General features: G+C 40.0%; 2 protein-coding genes across 2 annotated transcripts in view; both read left to right on the forward strand.

Annotated features, from left to right (window-relative positions):
* Window positions 1-5,446, forward strand: part of LOC114923926 (transmembrane protease serine 12-like) — a 7,588-nt gene extending 2,142 nt beyond the window's left edge. Inside the window, exons 3-5 of the mRNA XM_029287277.1 lie at window positions 2,378-2,649; window positions 3,838-3,980; window positions 5,210-5,446. Coding sequence (XP_029143110.1) covers window positions 2,378-2,649; window positions 3,838-3,980; window positions 5,210-5,446 — 652 coding nt within the window. The remainder of the gene's footprint in view (window positions 1-2,377; window positions 2,650-3,837; window positions 3,981-5,209) is intronic.
* Window positions 5,447-11,744: 6,298 nt separating this feature from the next.
* LOC114923927 (transmembrane protease serine 12-like) lies at window positions 11,745-25,668 on the forward strand. Its single transcript, XM_029287279.1, has 5 exons — window positions 11,745-12,043; window positions 19,044-19,309; window positions 21,648-21,790; window positions 22,434-22,601; window positions 25,576-25,668. Exons 1-5 carry the CDS (start codon window positions 11,745-11,747, stop codon window positions 25,666-25,668), a joined length of 969 nt encoding a protein of 322 aa, XP_029143112.1.
* Window positions 25,669-26,708: the final 1,040 nt, after the last annotated feature.

Here is a 26,708-nt window from a genome sequence, read left to right on the forward strand (position 1 = left end):
AGAGATCAGGGTGATCCCTGATCTCCCTTCCTTCCGCCGCGCCCTCAAGACGTGGTTGTTCCAGCTAGCGGGACTGGCCTGAGGGATTTTAAAGGGGTTTTAATTACTTTTAATTGGACATATTTAAATATTTCGTTTTAATTAAATTTTAATTAGGTATAATATGTATATATGTTAGTATTTTATTCAATTGTCAGCCACCCTGAGTCCGTAAGGAGAAGGGCGGGATATAAATGCAATTAATAAATAAATAAATAAATAAAATACTGCATTCTAACCAGTACCCTACCACAGCTCTGGTTAAGGTGTGTATATACACACATACGCATACACACATTTTGAAACCTGGATTATGTAGCAACAGACAATCCTCCAAAGAAAGAAAGAATGTTTTGGGAAAAGGAAATGAAAACAGACTTTCTCCTCCCATTAATTGGTACACATGAGTACATATATACCTGTGTATATATATACCTGTCATATTTGAAAGGAAAAAAAATAGAAACCAGGACAACAAACAACATTTTAATTGTTTCCTGTAAAATAAGTCATTTCTATAGAAAATTCCCCACTTTAAAAATTGTATCTATCTATACCAACCATTCTCTCCCTACACAAGTAAACCCCCCACCCGAAATGGCAAAAAACAAAATGAGATGTTTCATTGGGTAAGGATAGGATAGGAAGGGCTACCATTTCTCCTCTGCAAGACATGATAACCACTATGTGGAAGCTGCCTTAAGGTAATCTGGAATTTTGCAGCCCCAATATGGAATCTGTAAGGGGAAGGAATAGCCAAGCTGGATGGAAATAAAGTGAGAGGAAAAATCAAAAGAGAAGGAGAAACCTATTTATGTATTACAGAAAGGTACCAAATTGTGTGATATATATAATTACATTAGAGAGTGTCATAGAAATGTGTAGCGTTATACTTGTGGGAAGTACCTAAAGGAAGGGACTGATTTAACTGTAAGAGTGCTTTCATTATAAATAACATTGATTGCCAATTATGTATTTATGAATCTCCTTCCTATACTATTTCCTTCTTCCACATATCTTTTGCTTATAGGGGCAGGAGATATTCTGATACTTTAATGCACAAATTGAGCTTAATATGTACAAAAAAACCTTAAAAAGCATTTATTGTAGGTTTTAGTGTTTGTAGGTCAAGTACCAAATATATATATATAACAAATGCCAGGATAACTGCAATTGATATAAGTGTGTTAATCAAGTCCAGTTACTTACTGTTTTGCATCAATCTCTGACATTCAAGAGGAATCTTCAAAGCTTTTATCAGCTAACTTGGCAAATTCCATAAAGAGACATTGCCCATGCTTTCTTGTTGCAGCTAAAAATACATTTTATTGTTGAGTTTTATGTCTTTTCCAAACCAGAAATCACTCAACATCTATGTTTGGGACGAGGGGGAATTATGGTAAGTTTCAGGTGTTTATGAATCCATTCCCTTTTGAATTGTCAAATCAGGATAGGGAATGGTACTATAAATTATCCTATGAGATAATTTATCATCAGCCTTTTTCAGTTCAGAACAAATCCTACAGATCACAAAATCAGCTATCTTCAGGAAAGGCAATACAGACTACTTGTGTGCAGCTTTTGCATCCTTGGGGGCCAATATATGTCTCCCTTTGGATTTTTGTAAGTCAGTGTCCAGATGTGGAAGACTGAAGAGCAGTGGTAAAAGTAAGTATGGAGGAAAGAAGAGCCCAGGGAGAGGAAAGTAGGGAAAACATCTAGGAACCTAGGAAGACCAAAGCAACTGCAGGAAAGAATGATAGTAGTGGCAAAATAATCAAAGTAATTAAGGGAATTACAGGTTTGAGGATTGGCAGCGAGAGCCAAGATCCTGACAATTTGACCAAAGAATGGAAGAAGTAAAGGCAAAGAAGGGTAGGGCAAAGCATCTAGCTTCAAGAAAAAGTAGCTGGATTTGGTACTTTGTGCTTATTAGTCAATACTGGTATTAAAGTTCTGTAGAAGAAGCTTTCCTGGGCTCTCATAAGCTTACATTTTGCCAATAACATACTTTGATGAGTATTAATTCTGAAACCTCTTACTAGCAGGCAAAATTATTTCTGTAGTTCTTCGCATTAGTCCTCACTCTGCAAAGGCTTCCAGTTTCTAATAGGAATGCTTTTCTTAATTTAGAACAGAATTTTCAAGACAACTGCCTTCATTTGAATGACACAAATAAGACTGCTTTTGGCGAAGATTGGCCTTGATTTCAGAATTACAATCTGAAAATTCTTGAACTGAAGTGAAATTACTGAATTATTTTGACTCTTGTTTGTTATCAGTATTTCTGATGTAACAAGTATATTGACTCTTATGGACCTTTGATTTTTTCCCCTAGGACACCAGACAAGTGGAGAGCTGTAGTTGGTTTGCATCATCTTTACATACATTGGCCTTTTTCTAAAGAATATCGTATCAAAGATATCATAATCCACTCTGATTATGAATTTGGAACTTTTGAAAATGATGTTGCCTTGTTCAGATTGACGCAATTTGTCAAGTACAATGATTACGTCCAGCCTATTTGCTTACCTGACTCTGCTCTCTTTCTGAGTGATAAATCTAAGAATCCATGTTATATAAGCGGGTGGGGAAGCACAAAGGAAAAAGGTAAATCTATTCTTATTACTTTAATATTAAGATCACGATTTTAGTGATTTTAGGCTGTAGTCTTATTCACAAATTAAATAAAATCAAGGCTGCTAGTAAATGTACTCAGTAAAAACTTACTAGCCATAGTGATAGTACATTTTTAATCATCTTTTCACCAAACTTTCTAGATATGTATCCACAAACAATGGAATGGATTCATTTTTTTAAATTACTTTTTCCCCTGGATATTGAACTTTTAAAATCAGAAATATAAGTGATGTTATTATCAAATAAATCCAATTTTGTCTGGATGTAATAGTAGTATATTTTTTCTTCTCTTGTTCTTACATGCATTATTGACAAAACCTGAATAGACAGGACAGAACAATATTTTACTGCAATAAATGGGAAATCTAGATTTTTAAAGGTGCAAAACCTCTGGCTTCTATATGTTGCTAAGTGACAGCTCTCACTGCCTTGGACAATATGGTAATAGTGTGAGATGCTGGGAATCAGTACTACAACATCTGGAAATCCAGAATTTATAATTCCTCAAGGCAGTGATAAGCCTCCAGATGTTGTTGCATTATGATTCCCAGCATTTTTTCATCATCACAATGTTACTCTTAGACAGGCCACTGGCATGTCTGCCATACATCCTATGCTATTTGTATATTGCCAATAGCATAGGATGCAGGCTAGTCCATTACTATTAGACATTGTAGCCAGGATTCATGGAATACTACCATCAGTAAATGATCAATGAAAATTGAAAACATACTACAGTATAATTTCAAATGCAATATTGTGGTCTAAAACAAAAAATTACTCAAAATGTGAATTTTATGCTTAACATGATGGTGTAATGCTACGTGAGACGATAGCTTATTGTACAGAGAACATAAATTTTACAATTCTCCATAATGATATTTGACCTTAATATGACACTCAAAGTTGCAATAATGAAAAGATGAAAATGAATAGACTGAAATATAGCAGTCAAACAAATAATATGGATTTGTTATATAAAATTTGCAAAGATTGTCAATGACTATAGATACAGTATGAAGTATATGGGGTAGGAAATTTGACTTAGAGTCCAAAAACCTTCAAAATTCCATCAGTTTTTTCTACTGGATTCCCTACCCTATCCCTATATTAGAAACAAAAATAATCTTCCAGCTTTATTTTATGCTTTCATTACAGGTAAAGGTAAATATATATTACAAGAAGCTCAGGTTGACATTATTCCATTGCAAATCTGTAATAGCTATGATTGGTATGCAGGCACAGTATCCCTGAAAATGATTTGTGCTGGCTCTGAAAGTGGACATGTTGATAGTTGCCAGGTAAATTGTTGATCATTTCATTTTAAAAATATTGTGAAACTATCTTCTACAGCTGTTACTTGATCAATTTTTAATGAGTAGATGCACAATAATATGCCCAAATAATAGGAATACAATCAGTTTGGGAAGGAAAAAATAGTTGATGACAGTCTGTGTCATAAAATGGTTATTTGAATTTTTATAGTAAAATTCAAAGGACATTTTGCTTTTTCTAAAATCATTAAATAATGGTAGTTACAAAAATGACTGATAATGCCTTAGGCACATTACAAAAGAGAAAAAATAATCACTCGTTTTAAAAAAAAATTGTGAAAGCAAAAAGTTGTTACAAGAAAGGTAAAGTTCTTATAGAAAGTTGCAGGACATATTTTTAATTTATGCATATGAACATGAATATAAAGAAAAATAAATCATGACTGTTTCACAGTCTTTCAGTGAAGACCTTAGCAGTGGCTATGGGATAGTAGTAGGGTGTCCCATTCGTTTCTTAGTTCTGGTTTCAGTATAGTTTTTAAAATCTTAATTTGTGGTTTTAATGTTTCAATATTTTAATTATTTAGTTTTATAATTTGTAAGTCACCCAGAGTCACGTTATAGGGAGATGCATGGCATAAAAAATTAATAAATAATAGTAATAATAGCAGATTTTTTCCTGATTCAGATAACTTCACCTGTTTTCACAGTAGATCACTTGGAAATATAGAATGATTCTCAATACCTGCGTACAAAAATGTTTGATGGTAGATAAGCCCCTAACATGCTGAGTTTATAGTGCAATTTCAGTGTGGTGTAGTCACTAAGAAATTGGGCTGACACTAGGAAGACCCAAGTTCTACATTGCCCTCAGCCATGGAAGCTCATTGGGCCACTTTATTCTACTCAGTACTTGTACAATCTAATTCAGAAGGCTGTTGTGGGAAAAATAGGAGAGACTGCTATATATTCTGCCTTGATGTCATAAATGAAATGCATCTTATGAATAAGTAATCTGCAAATTACCCAAACAAGGTATCAGTGTATGTATATTTAAAGTAATTTAATTTTAAATCTTGTGATCCAACAAAAACAAATATTTCTCCTGCAGGATATCCAAATTTATATTTTCAAATGATCATTATTTTCATTTGATATGTTATGGCAAACATAACTCAGACTAATAGGAAATATGCTATTATATGCTTCAAAATAGCAATACCTAATTTGTCTTATCTTTCTTTTTCACATTGTAGGGAGACAGTGGTGGTCCTCTGGCATGCTATTTCCCAGATGCCAGCAAATATTATTTAATAGGAATCACCAGTTCTGGTGTTGGCTGTGGCAGACCAAAATTTCCAGGACTCTATGTGCGTGCTGCAAGTTACAAAAAATGGATATATTCATATTTATCTAACAAAACAAATATTGTAAGCCTTCGGCTTGTCTTAATTTTGGGAACTGCTGGATGGATAACTTTCCATCTTGTATAAAATTCAAATTTTATTGGAATAGGGTGACAGATGATTATGTTTTAAGTTTTTTTCTTTCCCTTGCACACATATATTTTCCAGAAAATTCTCAGAATGGAACTAATTGATTTATGTGGTAATTCAATATAATAAACCTAGTCTTCTAATCTTATATTCTAATCTGCTACTTATGCACACATACCTAGAAAGAATTTAACATGTATTTAATTGATAGTTTAAATATAAGCACCACTGTTATGTACCATTTATGAGCTATAAAATATATAAAAGCTATCACTAATATGCTACTGGGGAAGAGCAGAGGGCTAGTACTAGTAGCGCCAGAAAGAATGAAGCGACTGGGCCAAAGCCGAAAGGACGCTCAGCTGTAAATGCATCTGGTGGTGAAAGGAAAGTCCGATGCTGTAAAGATCTTTTCTCCATAGGAACCTGGAATGTAAGATCCATAAATCAAGGCAAGCTAGACGTAGTCAAACAAGAGATGACAAGACTGAACGTCGACATCTTAGGAATCAGCGAACTAAAATGGACAGGAATGGGTGAATTTAACTCAGATGACCATCAGGTATACTACTGCGGGCAAGAATCCCTCAGAAGAAATGGAGTAGCCTTCATAGTCAATAAAAGAGTAGGAAAAGCAATACTGGGATACAATCTCCAAAATGACAGAATGATCTCAGTTCGAATCCAAGGCAAACCATTCAATATCAGAGTAGTCCAAATCTATGCCCCAACCACTGGTGCTGAAGAGGATGAAATTGACTGGTTCTATGAAGCCCTACAGCACCTTATAGAATTAACACCAAAAAATGATGTCCTTATCATCATGGGGGATTGGAATGCTAAAGTAGGAAGCCAAAAGATAACTGGAATAACAGGCAAGTTTGGCCTTAGACTACAAAATGAAGCAGGGCACAGGCTGATAGAATTTTGTCAAGAGAATATGATGGTCATAACAAACATTCTTTTCCAACAACCCAAGAGACGGCTCTACACATGGACATCACCAGACGGTCAACACAGAAATCAGATTGACTATGTGCTCTGCAGCCAAAGATGGAGAAGCTCTATACAGTCAGTAAAAACAAGACCAGGAGCTGACTGTGGCTCAGATCATGAGCTTCTCGTTGCAAAATTTAGGCTTAAATTGTAGAAAGTGGGGGAAAGCCCTAGGCCACCCAGGTATGAACTAAATCATATTCCTGATAAATATACAGTAGAGGTGACAAATAGATTTAAGGAATTAGATCTGATAGACAGAGTGCCTGAAGAACTATGGACGGAGGTTCACAACATTGTACAAGAGGTAGCAACTAAAACCATTCCAAAGAAAAAGAAATGCAAGAAAACAAAATGGCTGTCTGAGGAAGCTTTGCAAATAGCTGAGGAAAGAAGGGAAGCGAAAGGCAAAGGAGAAAGAGAAAGATACACCCAATTGAATGCAGAATTCCAGAGAATAGCTAGAAGATATAGGAATACCTTCTTAAATGAACAGTGCAAAGAAATAGAAGAAAACAATAGAATAGGGAGGACCAGAGATCTCTTCAAGAAAATTGGAGATATGAAGGGAACGTTTCATGCAAAGATGGGCATAATAAAGGACCAAAATGGCAGGGACCTAACAGAGGCAGAAGAGATTAAGAAGAGGTGGCAAAATACACAGAAGAACTATACAAGAACAAGCTTAACGTCCCAGATAACCACGATGGGGTGGTCACTGACCTAGAGCCAGACATCCTAGAATGTGAAGTGAAATGGGCCTTAGAAAAGCTGAGCAACAACAAAGCTAGTGGAGGTGACAGTATTCCAGCTGAACTATTCAAAATCTTAAAAGATGACGCAGTAAAAGTGCTACACTCAATTTGCCAGCAAATTTGGAAAACTCAACACTGGCCACAGGATTGGAAAAGGTCAGTTTACATTCCAATTCCAAAGAAAGGCAATGCCAAAGAATGTTCAAACTATCGCACCATTGCACTCATTTCACATGCTAGTAAAGTTATGCTTAAAATCCTACAAGCTAGACTCCAGCAGTATGTGGATCGAGAACTACCAGAAGTACAGGCAGGATTTCGAAGAGGCAGAGGAANTCAAAAGTTGGAATTAAGATTGCCGGGAGAAATATCAACAACCTAAGATATGCAGATGATACCACTCTAATGGCAGAAAGTGAAGAGGAACTAAAGAGCCTCTTGATGCGGGTGAAGAAGGAGAGTGCAAAAGTTGGCTTGAAACTCAACATTAAGAAAACCAAAATCATGGCATCCAGCCCTCTCAATTCCTGGCAAAGAGATGGGGAAGAAATGGAGGTAGTGACAGATTTTATTTTCCTGGGCTCCAAGATCACCTCAGATGGGGACTGCAGCCAAGAAATTAAAAGACGCTTGCTCCTGGGGAGGAAAGCTATGGCAAATCTAGACAGCATACTAAAAAGCAGAGACATCACCCTGCCAACAAAGTGCGTATAGTCAAGGCCATGGTTTTCGCAGTTGCAATGTATGGATGTGAAAGTTGGACCATAAGAAAGGCTGAGTGACAAAGAACTGAGGCCTTTGAACTATGGTGCTGGAGAAGACTCCTGCGAGTCCCTTGGACTGCAAGGTGTTCAAACCAGTCAGTCCTAGAAGAGATCAACCCGGCTGCTCTTTAGAAGGCTGGATCCTGAAGTTGAAACTCAAATACTTTGGCCACCTAATGAGAAGGAAGGACTCACTGGAGAAGGGCCTAATGCTGGGAAAGATTGAGGGCAATAGAACAGCGGTTCTCAACCTATGGGTCGCAACCCCATTTGGGGTCGATCGACCATTTCATGGGGGTTGCCAAGCAAGGCTGTCCGCCATTTTTTTCCCCTTTTCCGGCGGGTGCCTTACATCCCTTGAGCTGGGCCAGCTGGTGGTCGGCCTGCTCTGTCTCTGCCCCTTGCCAGCTACGCCTCGGCCGGCACAGGGGGCGGAACCACGCATGCGTGGCGCTCCCGGGCAGGGAAAGTCCTCGACTTACGACCGGTTGGGTAGTCCTCGACTTACGACCGGTTTAGTCCTCGACTTATGACCGGTTTAGTCCTCAACTTACGACCGGTTGGGGTTGCGGCATTAAAAAGGTTGAGAACCACTGCCATAGACAGAGCTGAAGAGCCCAGTGTTAAATAGCTGAGGTTTCTGATTCTCCAAAATAGAAAGACCCTGAAGGACAAGGCCTAAAATTTGGAAGGAAGACATGCTAAAATCAGCATAAAACGACCACTGTTGGATTGAAGATGAAATGTACCATTGGCAACAACGAGTGGTGGGATTCAAATATGTGAACAACCGGTTCTCTGTGTGGATGCCACTTCCGGAAGTCCATTCTGGGCCTGGGCAACAAAAAATTAGCTACCAGTTCTGCCGAAGTGGTGCGAACCGGCTGAATCCCACCACTGGCAACAACCCCTCATATTTTTCACATTTTGAAGCTGACAATGATCACAATTGGCCTAAGGGGGAAAAATACCCCTTAACTTAGAACAGCCGAATATAATATAGTATTTGCTCAATTATAGATTAAAAACAAAATAAAGGCAATGACATAAGAATATGGCAGAAAAAAGAGAACTCAGGAGCATATTTGTCCCGTACTTAAATGCAAATGGGGAAACTATATTATTATGTACAAACCAATGTAAAACTAATGGTCTTCGCTTTCTATTTAATACAATCTCAAGTTTAAATTAAATCATAATTTCTGTTATGATTGAAAGTGAATGCAAAAATTACAGATAAATTAGATGGTTAAGTGGGCCTGGTGTTTTCCAAGGTGGCAGAATTCTGACTGAAAGATAGAAGATATGACGAGCAGGAAAATGTGGTAGATATAGTTATGTTTTATGTCTGGCAGGTAGTATGTGGACCCTATTTTCTCTTCTTCAGCAGGTCAAGATGTCAGCATTTTTATATTTTTGTGCCTTCCAGTCTATGTTGATTCCTAGCAACTGCCAAGAAATTCTCTGCAATTTCTTGGCAAGATTTTTCAGACATGATTTTCCAAGGCCTTCTTTCAGTGTCCCCATAGGATTGCCAAGATTAAAATATTTGGAAAAGAAAAGTGTTGTCCTTATAGAACTCTTTAAGAAGACATTCTATCTTCTTTCTTTTTTTAAAATCTGGGGCTACCATTTCTGGACTACAAAAAAACAAACAAACAGTAAGTTGCTGCCATCTTACTGAGGATACTACAGCCTGGCGCTACTTGCATTGTCGAAATATGGCATCTCCGTGTGGCGATAACTAGTAATTGATCTTGGTATAAAAGCATCTTTACATTCTCCTCAAACCCAGCCTTCAGTCAAGTAATATGCAGATTTATTCAGAATAATTTAATGGGTGTATTCAGTTGCCCAGAAGAGTGAATGAGTGCGATGTTGTGGTTAAGGTCTCATACTGGCACCTGGAGACCCAGTTTCCAGGGTCACCCTGAGCCACAGAAATTCAGTGGGTGTAGTTTGGGGCCATTATTTACCCTCAGCCCAACCAAAGGTTGCTGTGCAGGGTTGTGGTGAGAAAAATGGGAGGACGGAGCACTACTGTATGTACATTGCCTCAAGTTTAAATTAAAGACCAAATATGGGTCTAGGCTATAAATACATTTATTTATTTACCCTTCATATATATCCGCTTCCCTGCGGTTATTTACCGTTGTCGTTATACGCTTCTAATCCGCGTGAAGTAATCGATTTATACGCCGTTTATATTCCTTATTAAAAATACAGGAATATAAACGGCGTATAAATCGATTACTTCACGCGGATTAGAAGTGTATAACGACAACGGTAAATAACTGCAGGGAAGCGGATCAAAACTTCTCTCCCTTTGTGTTCCCCTGGTCCAAAACCCAGACATTTCACGTGTCGGCGAAGCCTGTTGGAGGCCGAGTTCCAAGCAGCTGTTGCGGGAGGGCGCGCGAAGCCCTTTTCCTTGGCCCGCTTCAACCGCCTCGCTAGCTCCTTCCAGCCTCCTCCGCTGAGGACGGCGAGCGGGAAAAGAGGCCGCTTTTCTTCCTTGCCAGGATGATTAACCGGAGTTCCCCACTCGCGGTCGTTTCTCTTTTTTCTCTGGCACTGTTCTGCGTGGCCTCGTCCTTTGCGCAGGATGAACAAGGTGAGATGTCCTTCTCCCGCCTTCAGTAGTGGGTTGGGCGGGCGCTTAGCCCGGACAGGTTCGGCTCGTGACATTTCGGGGCGAGGTAGGCGAGCGAGCCGGGCTAACTACGCCCGCAGGCCCCAACAGCAGCCTGAGCGGAAGGCAAACCCAAATAGCCGGCTGATTCGTCTGAAGTGGATATACGTTCAGGAACATATTGTGGAAACTAGCTGGCTTTCTTTTTTAGCTTAAGTTGGACCTTCATAGAATCATAGGGCTGGAAGTGAGTTCAGAGTCTTCTAGTTCAACCCCCAGCTGAAGGCACAAGCATTACACCACCCCAGTCAAATGGTTGCCTGATCTATTCTTGAAAATCTCCAGTGAAAAAGCATCCACAACTCCAGGAGGCAAGCTATTCCACTGATTAATTCCTCTCACTATCAGAAATGTTTTCCTCTTTATTTCTAGGTTGGATCTCTCTTTGACAGGCTTCCACTCATTACTTCTTGTCCTGTCCTCTGGTGCACTATAGAATAAGTCAATTCCCTCTTCTTTGTGACAGCCTGTCAAGTACTGGAAGACAGCTATCATGTCCCCCCTAATCCTCCTCTTCAATAGGCTAGATAAGCCTAACTCCCCCAACTATTCATTGTACAATTTAGCCTCCAGACCCTTTGTTGCTCACCCAGGCGGCCCTGCAGCACCATGGCAGCCACGCCCTCCACCTGCGCCCTGCAGCATCATCTGCACGCGACGGGGTGCGAGGGCGGAGTCATGTCCTTGGCTGCGCTGCTCTGCATGGGCCGCACCCAGGGGCAACTCTCCTCTGGGGAGGGCTGCTGGTGAGGAGGGGGCTGCTGGGGGAGCCTGGGCTGGGGCGACGGTGCGCATAACCACAGAGAGGGCTCCGAGTGCCGCCTCTGGCATGCGTGCCATAGCTTCACCACCACTGTTCTATGATGATACCTTTAATATGGGGGTGAGCAATTAATTTTCTAAGGGGCCACATGCAAAACTGAGACTGTTGTGGAGGGCCAAGCCAATAGGGTTGCCATTGCTGTAGCCCCTGCAGCAAGTTATTATATATAATGATTTTCAGAAATAGACTAAAAATATTTATTTAAATCAACTTCCTGATTCTTTTTAACTGTGTATGCCTGTGGGTGTGTGTACTGTATGAATTTATGAGAAAAAAATGCCAACTGAGAAGTCTGACTATTCAGAGAAACCCTAACGTTTGCATTTATAAACTCACATGGTATCTAACTATTGGGATTTCATTTCTAGAGTGTGGAACAAGGCCTGCTATAGGCACACCAGGGAGTCGGATTGTAGGTGGGCATGAATCTGAGGAAGGGGCATGGCCATGGCAAGTTAGCCTTCAAGTATATAAGCATGGCGGAGGATTTATCCATTTATGTGGTGGAACTTTAATTAATAACTGCACAGTACTGACAGCTGCACACTGCTGTGCAACAAAAATGTATGTATTACCTTTTTTATAGATTTTAATGTAATAAAACTACATGGATAAAAACTAGGTGCTAAATTTAGAAATGTATATTTTGAAATATTTATTTTGAAATCATCTTCTTCACCTGAACTGTTTTGAATGAAGGGGCTACCATTTTCAGTGCTCTTGACAGTTTCTTGTGGCTGCTTTCAAAACTTTCTTCTCCAATCAGCTGACTGTCTGGAGACTCCAAACTCCCTCCTGACTCTTGCTACCCTTTGGGAAGCCAGTCCCTGTATGCAAAGGTGGCAGCTTCAGGACAAACATGCCAAAACCTTTCCTTTGCTTTAACAGCCTCTTCCCTCCCCCAGAAAGCCACATTTGTTCAATAAAACAAAAAACAAAAAAAGTTGGGAGGGTCAGACTTGTTGATCTTTCTTCCTCTCCCCTTTAGGTGCTAAAACTAAACTCTCCACCTCTGCCCTCAATCTCTGTCCTTTTTAAAAACCTTGACTCCAGACTGAAGAGTAAAGGAAGTAAGCAAGCAAAGAAAATCTTTCTGCTGCCTTGGGAAGCTGAAGAAAAGCCTTAAGAGCAGAAATGTCCAGCAAAGAGCCACAGCAGAAGCTGGGTCCTAAAGAGAGTCAGAGAGGCTTCCAAGCTCTTTGCTTGCTTGCTTGCTTCCTTTCCTCTACTATCAGGAGATTGGGTTTTGAAAAATGGATAAATCTATGGGTCTAGTAATCTAGTGAATTATGGATGCTTTTACTGCCAGCACTTTTTTAAGCTGTTCCATATTAGTTTGATGATAGCAACACCAACAATACCCCCAGCTGTTCTTATTGCAGAAACAGAATTGGACTTAGCAATGTGAGCAATGAAAGTATTCTAGAACATCTTTGTGTTGCTTCCAAGTCAGGGAAATATATCTGCATTAATAAGACGGGTAATCTTAGGTAGAGAACAGAAAAGATTATTGCATTGAGAGAGAAACCTGTAAGAAATAAAAACTAAAAGCAAGCAAGTTAGATAAATGAAGCAAGTTAGTTACTAGCAAGTTGTTGATAATAATAGGCCTATTCAGTCGATGTGTGTTTTCATCTGCATTATCAGGGCTTTGGGGGTTTTTTAAGGGTGTTCTCACAATAATACTGTATATACTTGTAAATATCTAACAAAATGACATTCAATGGTGAAAAAAGCAAGGTTCTACATTTAGGTAAGAAAAACCAAATGCACAGATATAGTATAGGGGGTACCTTGCTCAATAGTAGTAACTGAGAGGGACCTCGGAGTCCTAGTGGACAATCACCTAAATATGAGCCAGCAGTGTGGTGCAGCTGCCGAAAAGGCCAACACAGTGCTGGGCTGCATTAACAGAGGGATAGAATCAAGATCACGTGAAATGTTAATATCACTTTACAATGCCTTGGTAAGGCCACACTTGGAATACTGCATCCAGTTTTGGTCACCGCGATGTAAAAAACTCTAGAAAGAGTACAGAGAAGAGCAACAAAGATGATTAGGGGACTGGAGGCTAAAACATATAAGGAACGGTTGCTGGAATTGGGTATGTCTAGTTTAATGAAGAGAAGTACGAGGGGGGACATGATAGCAGTGTTCCAATATCTCAGGGGCTGCCACAAAGAAGAGGGTGTCAAGCTATTTTCCAAGGCGCCTGAAGGCAGGACAAGAAGCAATGGGTGGAAACTAATCAAAGAGAGAAGCAACCTAGAACTAAGGAGAAACTTCCTGACAGTTAGAACAATTAACCAGTGGAACAACCTGCCTCCAGAAGTGGTGAATGCTCCAACACTGGAGGTTTTTAAGAAGAGACTGGACAGCCATTTGTCCGAAATGATATAGGGCTTCCTGCCTGAGCAGGGGGTTGGACTAGATGACCTCTAAGATCCCTTCCAACTTTACTTACTATTACTATTACTATTTTTATCCAAAATACCATAAAAATGTACCAACCCACATTTTTCATCGTGTTTTTGTTAAGAATTCAAGGATCTACTTAATCATAAATGGACTTATCTGCAGGTATAGACAGGTGCTTGTGAAAAGTTTTTACTGTATATGCCAAGGGTCTTCAAACTTGGCCCTTTTATGGCTTGTGGACTTCAACTCCCAGAATTCCTCAGCCAGGCACGCTTGCTGAGGAATTCTGGCAGTTGAAGTCCACAAGTCATAAAAGGGCCAAGTTTGAAGACCCCTGGTATATGCCCACATAAAAGCCATCAAAGGATAAGCTGAGTGCAATTTTTAGGTGTATTTTGGCACCTAAGATTTTCGGCTTCTCCACAAGTATCTGCAGTACGTAATAATATTTTTAAAGCACTATTTCTAAAAATGTATATGAAGATAAGCTCCATTTAAGGTAGGAATTTCAGGAATATAGAGATACGAAGAATGTCTTTGTGTTTTTTTAGATTTATGCGTAAGTCACAAAGCTTTTCCAAACTTAACTCAGGTTATTGTTATTTATTATTATTGTTATTTATTAGCAAATCCAAATAGACTCTGGGCAGTGAACAATAAAACTCAAACATATATAACTAATAGTGATTTGATTTGATACTGTAAGCCACCAAGAGGTCTATAGATGGTAATATGCCCTGTTCCAAAAAAGCATTAAATATCTCCCAGATACAGCCATTCACACTCCACCTGGCCATCCAAAGGAAAACATGAATCAAGACTGCAAGTGGCAGAATTCAAACTCTAGAAAATCCTGTTCACATCCTTGTGTTCTAGAAACTCAAAAAATACCAGATTATTATACAGAAATTATTATTTCTGTCTTGTTCCCCACTACAGCCTTTGTCCACCATAGATTATGTCCAGCCCGCTACAGCCTTTGTCCACTATAGACTATGTCCAGCCCAAGTACTTTGGCATATATTACTTTGACATGTATAGAGTTACTCTGTCCCACCCATCTTTCCCTAAAAGGATCTTCGTTACTCTGAACAGACCACTAGATGGGAATCTGTGGATACAATAAGCACAAGAGGGGGAAAACATTATGTTAGCCTGAAACATTGGGTAGCCTGAAACCTGAGCTTATACTTAATGATAACTTTTTTTGTGGGAGAGGGAGGAGAGAGGAACCATTGCTCTAGCTATCTTTTCAGTTGCTTCATTTGCCTATGTACCTAATTAAATGAAGGAATTGCCAGGAATTGGTAACTAGGCAGAGGCTGCACTGGAGCAATTTCATCTAGTACTCTGCTTGCCTCTGTTTTTGACTGATTAACTATGTCCATAATGTTACTGCTTGCCAAATTGCCAAGAAAATCTCCCAAACCCGTCTGGAACCCTTGATCAATTAGATCAGTGATGGCGAACCTTTTAGAGACAGAGTGCCCAAACCGCAACCCAAAACCCACTTATTTATCGCAAAAGTGTCAGGGCCAAATCAGCATTGTGGTGCCCTCAGGGAAAGGGCATGGGGGCGTGGCCCACTGGGTGGGCATGGCTGCGGTTGTCATGGCAGACTGGGTGGGCGTGGCTGGAGTGGGCATGGCCACCTCGATGTTGCTCATGGAGGGGATGCCTGCGGGGGCTAGGCAGGGTTGGGGGAGATCCAGGGGGTCTCTGGCAGATGGGGCAGTGGGCAGGAGGCCCAGCATAGATGGGGGAGAGGCACGCAATCCTAGCTGGGACTGGGGGGCCATGGCGCCGATGAGGATCCAGCTTTCCCTGCTTGGGGTGGCCTTTGGCTTGCTGGGTGTGGGCATGCTCTACCATCTCTACTCAATCTTGCTAGCTGGCTGCTTCGCCTCCTTTGGGCCTGGTGGGGCTGCTGCTCTGGGCGGCAGGGGCGGCCTAATGGATCTGCGCAAGCTGCTGGCAGCGATGGTATGCGTGCCCACAGAGAGGGCTCTGAGTGCCACCTCTGACACATGTGCCATAGGTTCGCCACCACTGAATCAGATGCTTAGCAAAACAATCCTGACAATTTTGCCATCCTCATAAGGATCCAGAGCATTTGTGACATGCAGTTTGATGAGAAAGTGATCTAATTATGGCAAAGGACCGATATTAATGATCTCCATCTTCAGATTGCATATCATCTGCTTTGAAGTAAAGATATGGTTAAATGTGTGTTACCTTATGTTGGCCACAATTAGTTATGATAAATCCCTATCATATTACAATATAATATGGAGAGAAAATATAGCAAGAACTGGCTAGAATGAATTCATATTTATGAAACAAATAGATTGTATCTCACTTCATGCTCATATGTGGTAAGGAGAAGAAACAGGACTTAATAATTTAAATGAATAAGGGTCTATTTTAAAAGTGAACTGAGAATGATACAAACTTTTAACACAATTCCAGAGTTAAAAGAAAATATTTGGTATTGTCTTTTTATTGTCCTTTTTCCTGTACATATTTGATTCTGCACCTGCATAGAGTCTCCTTGGGAATTATAAAATTAGATTACGTTCTGGTAGTTCCCCGGCCCCAATTTTCTGTGCATATGTTTCCTACTTGGTAACAGTAAAAGTAGCAAATCATATGTGATTTTCCACCCTTGTTGACTCCACAAAAGTTGCCCAGTAAATTGTGGACAAAGAGACAGGGAAACATTTACAGGGTTGCTCTGGGAATGTTTTTGGCATCTATTGGAGAAGGTAGAACTGTATAGGTCCTATGGCAGTGGTGGCGAACCTATGGCATGGGTGCCAGAGGCGGCACTCAGAGCCCTCTCTGTGGGCACACGCGCCGTCACCCCAGTCCTAGGCCTTCAGCTGGGTTTTATAAAACCTTTTCGCTTTAGGCCTCCGCCACCGTGTGCAAAAAAAAAAAAGGTTCAATCAGTCAATTTCAACTTCTCGCGGGAAAAAAAAAGTTCTTGCAAAGTTGGAATTGATTGATTGAACTTTTTAGTCCCACCCAGTCTGCCGTTACCACTGCAGCCATTCCCACCCAATTGGCCACGCCCACCCAATTGGCCACACCCAGCCAATGGGCCACACCCACCCGGCACTCGACAATGCATAAGTGGGTTTTGGGTTGCAGTTGGGCACTCAGTCTCTAAAAGGTTCGCCATCACTGTCCTATGGAGTTTCCTGAGCACAGTCTTAACTGATTAGCTGGGAAGAGTTTGAACCTGTTAGCCTGATAAAACAAACAGGATCCTCAGAGCTATTAATATGGCTATCTGTGTTTTAGATCTATGTCTCTCATGACTGGCTAAGTCCTTCTGGAAGGTAATGTAGTGGGGTCCATCTGGCGGTCAATGCTTCTTTATGAGATGGAGTGGTTCTGCTGTTCTTGAAAGCAGTGTACCCTTTTCTCAAGAAGCCCATGCTGGACCCAGAGGAACTGGACAAATTCAATCCAATCTCCAACTTTATTTTTTCAGAGAATACAATTGCATTGCAGCTCAGGAGGAAGGAAATTATCTTTTCACTCAGAATTCAGACTTGGTTGAAGCACTGGGATGGTATTGGATGTGCCTATTGATTCCCTCTGATGGGTCATGAATTTATCCTGGCCCATATTGATTTCTCAACAGTCTTCAGTGCTATCAACCATGGTTTCCTTCAGGAACAGCTCAGGAGGTTTGGATTAGGGAGGCACTATGTTGGTGTGGTTCTCCTACTTTCTCCAGGGCTAGTAAAGACTAACGCTCCTACTTTGTGGAGTTCCTTCAGGGTCCAATCTCTCCATTCCTGTTTAACATCTACATGAAACCCCTCAGGGGAGGTCATCCATCAACATGTGGTAAGGCATCATCAGAATGTTGATGATATCCAACTATACTTTTCTGCCTTGGATTGATAAGTGATGCCACTGAGGTTCTTTCATGGTGTCTATAGGCTTTGGAGTCTGGATAGGGAAGAACAGGTTTCAGCTTTGTTCTGAAGTCTTCTAGCAAAACTAAGCAGTTGTGGATATTGGAGCCATTGGATCCAAATATTTTCACTCTGAAAGGGGTTACACTCCCAGAGTTGGAGCTAGTGAACAATTTGGGAAATCTCTTGCACTCTGATTCCTTTTCAGAGAGCCTGTGGTAGATGTGACCAAGTGGGCCCTTTAGATAGGTTCATCTCATGTACCAATTGAGTTCTTTTCTGGAGGAAAAGGAATAGGAGGCCCTATTCATAGAAATTCAGATCTACCTACTGTTTGGATTGCTGTAATGCACTCTACATGGAGCTACCTTTCCAAAGCATTTGTTCAGAATGTGTAAAATAAAACAATATGGGTAGTTTTAGGTGTTTCAGGTTACACAACACTGCTGCAGTGTGAACTGCGCTGGCTTTCAAGAAGCTTTGAGGTATAATTCAAAGTGCTGGTTACTACCTATAAAGTTTAACATGGCACAGGGCCAATTGTTTCTGCTTGCCCTACCAGAGTTAACAGGATGGACATGCTCTGACTCCTTCTACTGAGCAGTGTCATGGGAGCCAGAAGTTGTGCCCTCTCTGTAATAGCACCTGCCCCGTAGAGCACATCTCTCTGGAAGTCCAGATGGAACCAACTCTGTTAGTCTGTCACAAGGCAGTTAAACCTGGTTGTCCCCTTAGGCATTGGGGCCAAAATGTTAAGCATCTCTGCTGTTGATTGGGTTGGTGGTTGTTTTTTAAACTAACTGTGAATATATATTCTTAGATCTTAGGCATATGTTATATTGATGGTCTTTGGTTGTTTTGGTTTATAATCTTTTGTTCGCTGCCTAGCGTCACTGCTGTGAGACAGTTGCCTATATAAAATTTATTTAAATAATAAATTTCAGATACATTATTTGAGAATTCTTGAATTAGGAATATTGCAGTAAATGGTTTGAATCTGATTTTGCAAATGGTACATTTTTAGATCAGTTTAAATGACTATTTACATCAGTTGTATTTTCTATCACAGTCTGCCATTTTGTCATCATATGAATAAAATCTGGCTCCATGCTTATTAGCCATGCACAGATTTTGAAATAAGAAACAATTTCATCTCTCTGAAATTATATTTACATAATAATTACTATTTTTAAAGATACTTTATTTTTTCCTAGGCTTCCAGAGATGTGGAGGGCTGTGATTGGCTTGCATCATCTTTTCAGACATAAAACATACACTATAAAAAGACGCGTTCGGGCCATCAAGATCCATTATTTCTATGACTCAACAAGATACAAAGATGACATTGCTGTGTTTCATCTAAGCAAACCTATCACATTTAATTCCTATGTTCAGCCCGTCTGCTTGCCTAACTTTACTCTTGCCTTGACTTCTGATATGACATGTTTTATAAGTGGGTGGGGAATGAAAAAAGAAAAAAGTAAGTGTTTTACTTTTGCTTTAAAGTAACCTACTGTTAAAAGTGAAAATGAGTTTAGTGATCTCCGAAAGTTTATCTGCACTGAGAATAACATTTTTCTCATGGGGAAACCTTCAAATCATTTTGACTGCTGGTGACTGCCTGGACAAATCCGTGCAGTTTACGTGGCAACTATATTTTCAGAAGTGACTTGCCATTGTTTTATTTCTAGGGCTGAGAGAGAATGACTCACTCAATGTCCCTTAGCTGGCTTCACGCCTAAGGTGGGACTAGAACTCGGTCTCTCGGTTATGAACTTGGTGCTTTTAACCACTACAGTCAACTGTTTCTCTCTTTCTCACATTACACACAGAGAAAACAAAGTACAATCAGAAGGGAGCTACTTTTGGATACTATTCTCAGTTAGACATACTTCATAGAGACTTGCATTTCAGTATTTTCAAATGTACAGTATACACACTCACACACACACACACACAGAGCCATGGTAGCTGGATATAATGGGAGTTTTATCTACTACTTCTGGAAAATAATAGGATGGGAAGATCTGATATAAACAATGTAAGATATGAGATAATTTTTACTCACTTCCTTTCCTGGATACCAATCTTTAAGGATGATCTGTTTGCATGCCATTTGAAATTTGACTCATGAGTAAGCTGGGTTAAGGGGCAAATCCTATAACCCTTTTTCCCCACTACCCCACCCTTTTGAATGCTCACTGGGATAATTAGTAAGAAGAGAATGTTTTTATATACATTTATTGAAAAGGAAGAGATTACAAGAGAGTAAGCAGGCACAACATTGGGAATATACATCAAGGAATGCACCAACCTTAGCTGTTTGCCTAGCATGCTACCAAGCCTAAGAGTGAAAAAAGCCTTCAGTGTGAAACTGATTAAAGTCTATTTCAGGTGGGAGCACAAGTTGGCAACAGGTAATAATAAACTAAGTAAGCTCACAAAGCTGAGCTTGTTAACTTGTAGTTAACGCTTTTCAGGAAAGCCTTGTGCTTGGGAAAAAAGCAGTTCAGGAAAAAAGAACTTGTTTAGGCAATCTCTCAACTATGTGAGTGGGAGAAAAAAGGAGAGAAAGGGGGGTCAGGCACAATACTTGTCTTAATGGATTTTATTGGGGAACTTGACTCAGAGGAGATATTGCAAAGGTTATAAATGTGGGCATTGGTCACAAAATTACTTTGTCAGCACTGCAACGCTGAACAATTGCTATCCAAGTCAGTTGCTAAATAAGGACTACCTGTAGTAATAGATATGAAATGGACATTTCATTGGAAGATTACATTTATACCAAATATACTTAGATAAAACTGGTGTGCTAACTGTTTGCAGTTAGTAGTTTACAGACCTGTTTGCTAAGCCTTATATTTTACATCTATTGAATTGGCTTTGCATATGCTAACTGCTGTGAGGATACTTTATATCCCTCATTGGAAAGGATGTCTGATTCCCTCCATGGAATAATGGCTAAGTTGATATCAGCAAGCCCTGAACACATATATCTTTACATGCCTTTTATAGAGCTTACAAAGACCCACCAGGTAATCAGTACTTGTACTTTCTGGTAAAAAAACCAAAAATGCAGGTAACTGTCAGCCATGCTTTCTTGTCAACCATTAACAGAGCACCTCATCCCTTCCCTCAGGCTATGCCTAAACATGTTTATTCTCTTTTGTCACAAAAAAGGAAATTTCAAATTTCCTAATACTAACTAGTGTGTTCTTCACTTGGATTACTCAATCATGACAATATTTTTCTCTAATGGATTATCAGAAACTTGGAAGAACAAACCAAAAATCTTTTCCAGTAAGCACAAGGAAGTAATGATTGGTGTTTCTGAAGTGGCAGTGTTGAAAACACTTTTTTCTCATCCACAGATAGTGCTATCAACACAAGGATATGTCAGAATTGCTCACCGTTGCAAGTTCTTATTTGCATCATAGAATCAATGGATTTTATAAAACTGCAGATTCTATGAATTTGTATAAATATCAAATTTGCATGTTTTTGTAGTTTTCTAAATAACAAATGGTTTTTCAATTGTTTGCTTTAGTCGTAACACTAGATAATAGATTTTGCACACAATCAACTTTCTGTGTATGTGTATATGTATCAAAATTACTGTGTTATGGAGTATTGTTCAAACATAGATTTCTGAATTAATAGCTACACATTAGAAGATATAATGAGGCATATTCAAGGTTAAATGATATTCTCCCAATGTTGCATTACTGATCTGCAGACAATAGCTGGTATTCAGCATTTTTATATAGTTCTTGTTGCAAATTATAAATAAATAAAAGCTATTGTTTTCCTTACAGCTAGAGGCAGCTTCACATTACAAGAAGCACAGCTAAGAATTTTTTCACTAGACATTTGCAATCGATATGACTGGCATGCAGGATCAGTACCAGATACTGCTTTTTGTGCTGGCTCTGAAACTGGGGATGTTGATACCTGTCAGGTAAATGGACATAGATCTATCTCAAAACATGTTCACTTAATTTCCAGTTAGGTTTACTAGATTAACAATTTACAGATGCATTGAAACAGATAGGAAATGTCAGAAAAGAAAAGTAAAACTAATACAATTTCAGAATTTTATATGTGGGATATTTTTGAATTGAGATAAAAGATCAATTACTACTGCTTTTGCTATTTTAGAGCTCAACCAAATAACGTTTTCACTCTGAGTGGGATTTAAGTTAGCAATGACTAATTTATCCTATGGATTTCAATGGAAATAAAGCAGAAGTAACTTATGAAAACAAAATAATGTCTCTTCTTCAAAGAACTGCTTCTTGCAGATTAAATCTGTAAGAAGAGAAACTATTCTCAGCCTAAGTTGGGCTCTACTGTGGGGACAGCACTTTCTTACTAACTCAAGGATGGGAGGAATGCACATTAATGTGGCCATGAGGAAGACCTAATTCTTTGTTCTCAGTTTGCCATATTGGGCTTATAGCATCAGAAGTCTGAATGTCACTGAAGATACTTGGCTGCTGTATTTTCACTAGAAAACTAAATAGGAGGAGGGATAGCCTTTATGCATGCATGCTTTTAAATAATATAAGTCACTACTTACTGTTATCTTTTTTATTTTTCAGGGAGACAGTGGTGGACCTCTGGTATGTTATTTATCAGACTCTAAATACTACATTGTAGGAATCACCAGCTATGGTATTGGCTGTGGCCGACCAAAATTTCCAGGAATTTACACTAATTTGCCTAAGTACATGTTCTGGGTGAAAAAACAACTTAGCGAAACAAACACTGTGAGGATTCAACACATTCTTTTTTTGGCTGTGGTGTGGAACATTTTCCAACTAATTGTATGAAGCAGCAAACTTGCTTTTTGACGTGCTATAAATATATCAGATTGCTTTTTAAATACAGTGAATCCTCTTGCAATCTCATTATTTCTGAAAAAAATATTATTTAACAATAGTTTATAATTTTAATTTGCTCATTGATATATTAAAACATGTATTTTCATCTGTAATAAACTCTATGAATGCTCTTTATTGTTGTAGGATAGAAAGCCTCTCAGGCTTTCTTTTTGCCCCATATTATATAAAAAAATCAAGATGGGGGTTACTTTGAGTTTCTTTCTCATATATCCCTCTATGGAAGGATTGAGTTGCTGAGTTCTTCTCCTTTAACTATTCACTGCTTTCTTCCCAAGGCCAGATCTACATTTCAGGAAAAACATATGGAGGAAAATAATGGCATGCCACTTCTGTACTGTTACCAAGAAAGTTGGGTCAGCATCTCTGTGTGGCAATAACTAGTAATTGATCTTGATGTAAAAGCATCTTTACATTCTCCTTTTTGACACAAACCCAGCCTTCAGTCAAGTAATATGCAGATTTATTCAGAATATTTAATGGGTGTATTCAGTTGCCCAGAAGAGTGAATGAGAGTGTGATGTTGTAATTAAGGTCTCAGACTAGCACCTGGATACCCAGTTTCCAGGCCTACCCTGAGCTATAGAAATTCAGTGGGTGAGTTTGGGGCCATCATTTACCCTCAGCCCAACCAAAGGTTGCTGTGCAGGGTTGTGGTGAGAAAAATGGGAGGACGGAGCACTACTGTATGTACATTGCCTCAAGTTTAAATTAAAGACCAAATATGGGTCTAGGCTATAAATACATTTATTTATTTACCCTTCTTAGGTATACACAACAGTATCTGTCAAGCTTCCTTTTCCTTCATAATACAGAAATCTGTCTTACATGAACGAGACCACAACTCAGTTGTCTGCGCTTAATGGCAGCTGATGGGCTTCAGCTGGGCCGTTATCGAGGAAAAGATTAACCGTCTATCATGGATCCCTATAACAGCTAGACTGGAGTGAAGAAAGTGGTACTGTACTGTTGCAATGCAAGCTCTGCCCCTTTGGGACATACATGTGCAAAGCTTGCACTGCAACACCACAGCCCTGCTTTGGTCATGTTCATGAAAGTATAGGATTCTGTACCTCTGGGGAGGATCCAGGAAGGCCTCCTTGAAGTCCTGAATGAAAGAGAGGATGTCAGAGTAACAAATAATTGAATCAAATACATTATAGGCTTAGCCCAAAGGGGCCATCCTGAAACCTAGGATAGTCTCTGAGTGCAAATCTCTGGCTATCACCATAAGACCTATAGTTGCCTAAGATTTTTATGCACACCGATAACTTGAAATGCTCCTCAAATAAGTCCCTTTTTTCAAACATTCCTCCCCTCACTTTAATTTATTGGCCATCACAATTTTTTTTATAAAAAATATGCCTTTTGTTTTATTTATTTATTTTAAAGGAAAGATAGTCACAGCTACAGCAAAACACTGCCTCAAAAGGAAAAAAAAATAGAGTGATGGGTAGCTGCAACCCAATGCTTGGTTTACAAAGGAGCTCAGAAAAAAAGTCAAAGGAAAACCAGGGTGGTTGAATGTATTCAGGAGGGGAATAGGAACAAGGGGGAAGAACCTCATGAAGTTCCTTTCTTGTTCATGGAAGCTTTCTGATTGGATACACCCATCATGGCAGCCCTGGGGTGGGGGGTGGGGAGAATGCCCATGATATGCTCTCAAAAGTCCAAATGTGCCCATTGGCCATGAAGGTTCAGAACTCCTGAGTATATGTGATGAAAGCCAAAGACATCTGTCTATGCTTGCTTGTTTTATGCAATCCCTTCCATTGGACAAGCCAAAAATGAGAGAGAGAGAGAGAGAGAAAGAGATAATTACAGTTCTTGAAATCTCTCACTTCTGAGATGGTGCCAGGCCTTTCATCTTCCCATTCATAGTTGTAAGAGCTATATATCATGTAAGTCATAGGGACATACAATTCTGTTCTGACTACAAAGAAAAACATTCATCCTACCTCAGTTAACCCTACACATTATTGAGAAGGCAAAACAGCACCCATAAAAATGTCTGCTCTCCCCGTGAACCAAGTTTAAAATTTGCTACATTAACTCCTTTATAACTCTTGTGCTCCCCCCTCCCCTATGTGCACACTGGGGATCTGGCTGGAGTGTTTTCTCTACCCTATTGATGACTGAAATGTCTCAATCTTGCTTACATCTCTAAACTCAGACCTGCAAGAACTGGTGTGTCAGTTCCATGGAAGCACTGGCAAGTTTGCCTGCCAAAAATGAAGACGCAAAGCATTTTCAGGATTGGAGAAAATACTCTGCTTCTGGCTTGGCGAGGAGCACAGAACTGGACAAAGGGGTGAAGAGAAAGTCAATAAGTCCCTTGGGAAAAGAGGAGACATGTGACTGGCCTGGAGACCCCCTTGGGGAGCATCTTAAAACAGTTTTTCCCAATATCATGACCTTCAGATATTTGGGCAAAGAATTCCCAGTGTAGGGTTATTGCTAATCCTGATGTATTTCACAGGCATAAAACTTTTAAAAAAAACCAACAATAATTGGTTTTTGTCCCATCCCATCTCAGAATGTTGTGGTTAAGGTCTCAGAATGGAACCTGGAGACCCAGTTTCCAGGATCACTCTGAGCCATAGAAATTCAGTGGGTGAGTTTGGGGCCATCATTTACCCTCAGCCCAACCAAAGATTGCTGTGCAGGGTTGTGGTGAGAAAAATGGGAGGACGAAGCACTACTGTATGTACATTGCCTCAAGTTTAAATTAAAGACCAAATATGGGTCTAGGGCCTAGGCTATAAATATATTTATTTATTTACCCTTCTTATAATATATACACAACAGTATCTGTCAAGCTTCCTTTTCCTTCATAATACAGAAATCTTACATGAAAGAAACCACCACTCAGAGTTGCCTGCGCTTAATGGCAGCTAATGAGGTTCAGCCGCGCCATTATCGAGGAAAAGATTAACCGTCCATCATGGATCCCTATAACTCCGTCTCCTTCCTCATCTGTTAATTCCATTCACCAATTTCATGCTTATTAAAAAAATACAGGAATATAAACGGCGTATAAATTGATTACTTCACGCGGATTAGAATCGCATTCCGACAACAGGGAAGCGGATCAAAACCTCTCCCCCTTTCTGTTCCCCTGGTCCAAAACCCAGACATTTCACGTGTCGTCGAAGCCTGTTGGAGGCCGAGTTCCAAGAATGTTGTGGGAGGGCGCGCGAAACCCTTTTCCTTGGCCCGCTTCAACCGCCTCGCTAGTTCCTTCCAGCCTCCTCTGCTGCGGATGGCGAGCGGGAAAAGAGGCCGCCATTTTCTTCCTTGCCAGGATGATTAACCAGAGTTCCCCACTCGCGGTCATTTCTCTTTTTTCTCTGGCACTGTTCTGCGTGGCCTCTTCCTTGGCAAACGATGGACAAGGTGAGATGACCTTCTCCTGCCTTCAATAGTGGGTTGGGCGGGCGCTTAGCCCGGGCAGGTTCGGCTCGTGATACTTCGGAGCGAGGTCGGTGAGCGAGCCAGGCTATCTACGCCCGCAGGCCCCAACAGCAGCCTGAGCGGAAGGCAAACCCAAATAGCCGGCTGATTCGTCTGAAGTAGATATACCTTCAGGAACATATTGTGGAAACTGGCTGGCTTTCTTTTTTAGCTTAAGTTTGACCTTCATAGAATCATAGGGCTGGAAGTGAGTTCAGAGTCTTCTAGTTCAACCCCCAGCTGAAGACACAAGCATTACACCACCCCAGTCAAATGATTGTCTGATCTATTCTTGAAAATCTCCAGCGAAAAAGCATCCACAACTGCAGGAGGCAAGCTATTCCACTGATTAATTCCTCTCATTGTCAGAAATGTTTTCCCCCTTATTTCTAGGTTGGATCTCTCTTTGACAGGCTTCCACTTACTGCAGGGCTCTTCAAACTTGGTCCTTTTATGGCTTGTGGACTTCAATTCCCAGAATTCCTCAGCCAGGCATGCTAGCTGAGGAATTCTGGGAGTTGA

The sequence above is a fragment of the Protobothrops mucrosquamatus genome, unplaced genomic scaffold (genome assembly GCF_001527695.2).
Source record: "Protobothrops mucrosquamatus isolate PMUCROS unplaced genomic scaffold, P.Mucros_1.0 scaffold_282, whole genome shotgun sequence".
Classification (NCBI taxonomy): domain Eukaryota; kingdom Metazoa; phylum Chordata; class Lepidosauria; order Squamata; family Viperidae; genus Protobothrops; species Protobothrops mucrosquamatus.

Bases quoted from the DNA above. Each gene is read 5' to 3' on its own strand.
- LOC114923927 (XM_029287279.1), top strand. From the start codon at position 11,745: ATGAGAAAAAAATGCCAACTGAGAAGTCTGACTATTCAGAGAAACCCT. The intron at 19,310-21,647 runs GTAAGTGTTTTA...TTTTCCTTACAG, and splicing joins GGGAATGAAAAAAGAAAAAA to CTAGAGGCAGCTTCACATTA. The intron at 22,602-25,575 runs GTGAGGATTCAA...TTCATAATACAG, and splicing joins AACTTAGCGAAACAAACACT to AAATCTTACATGAAAGAAAC.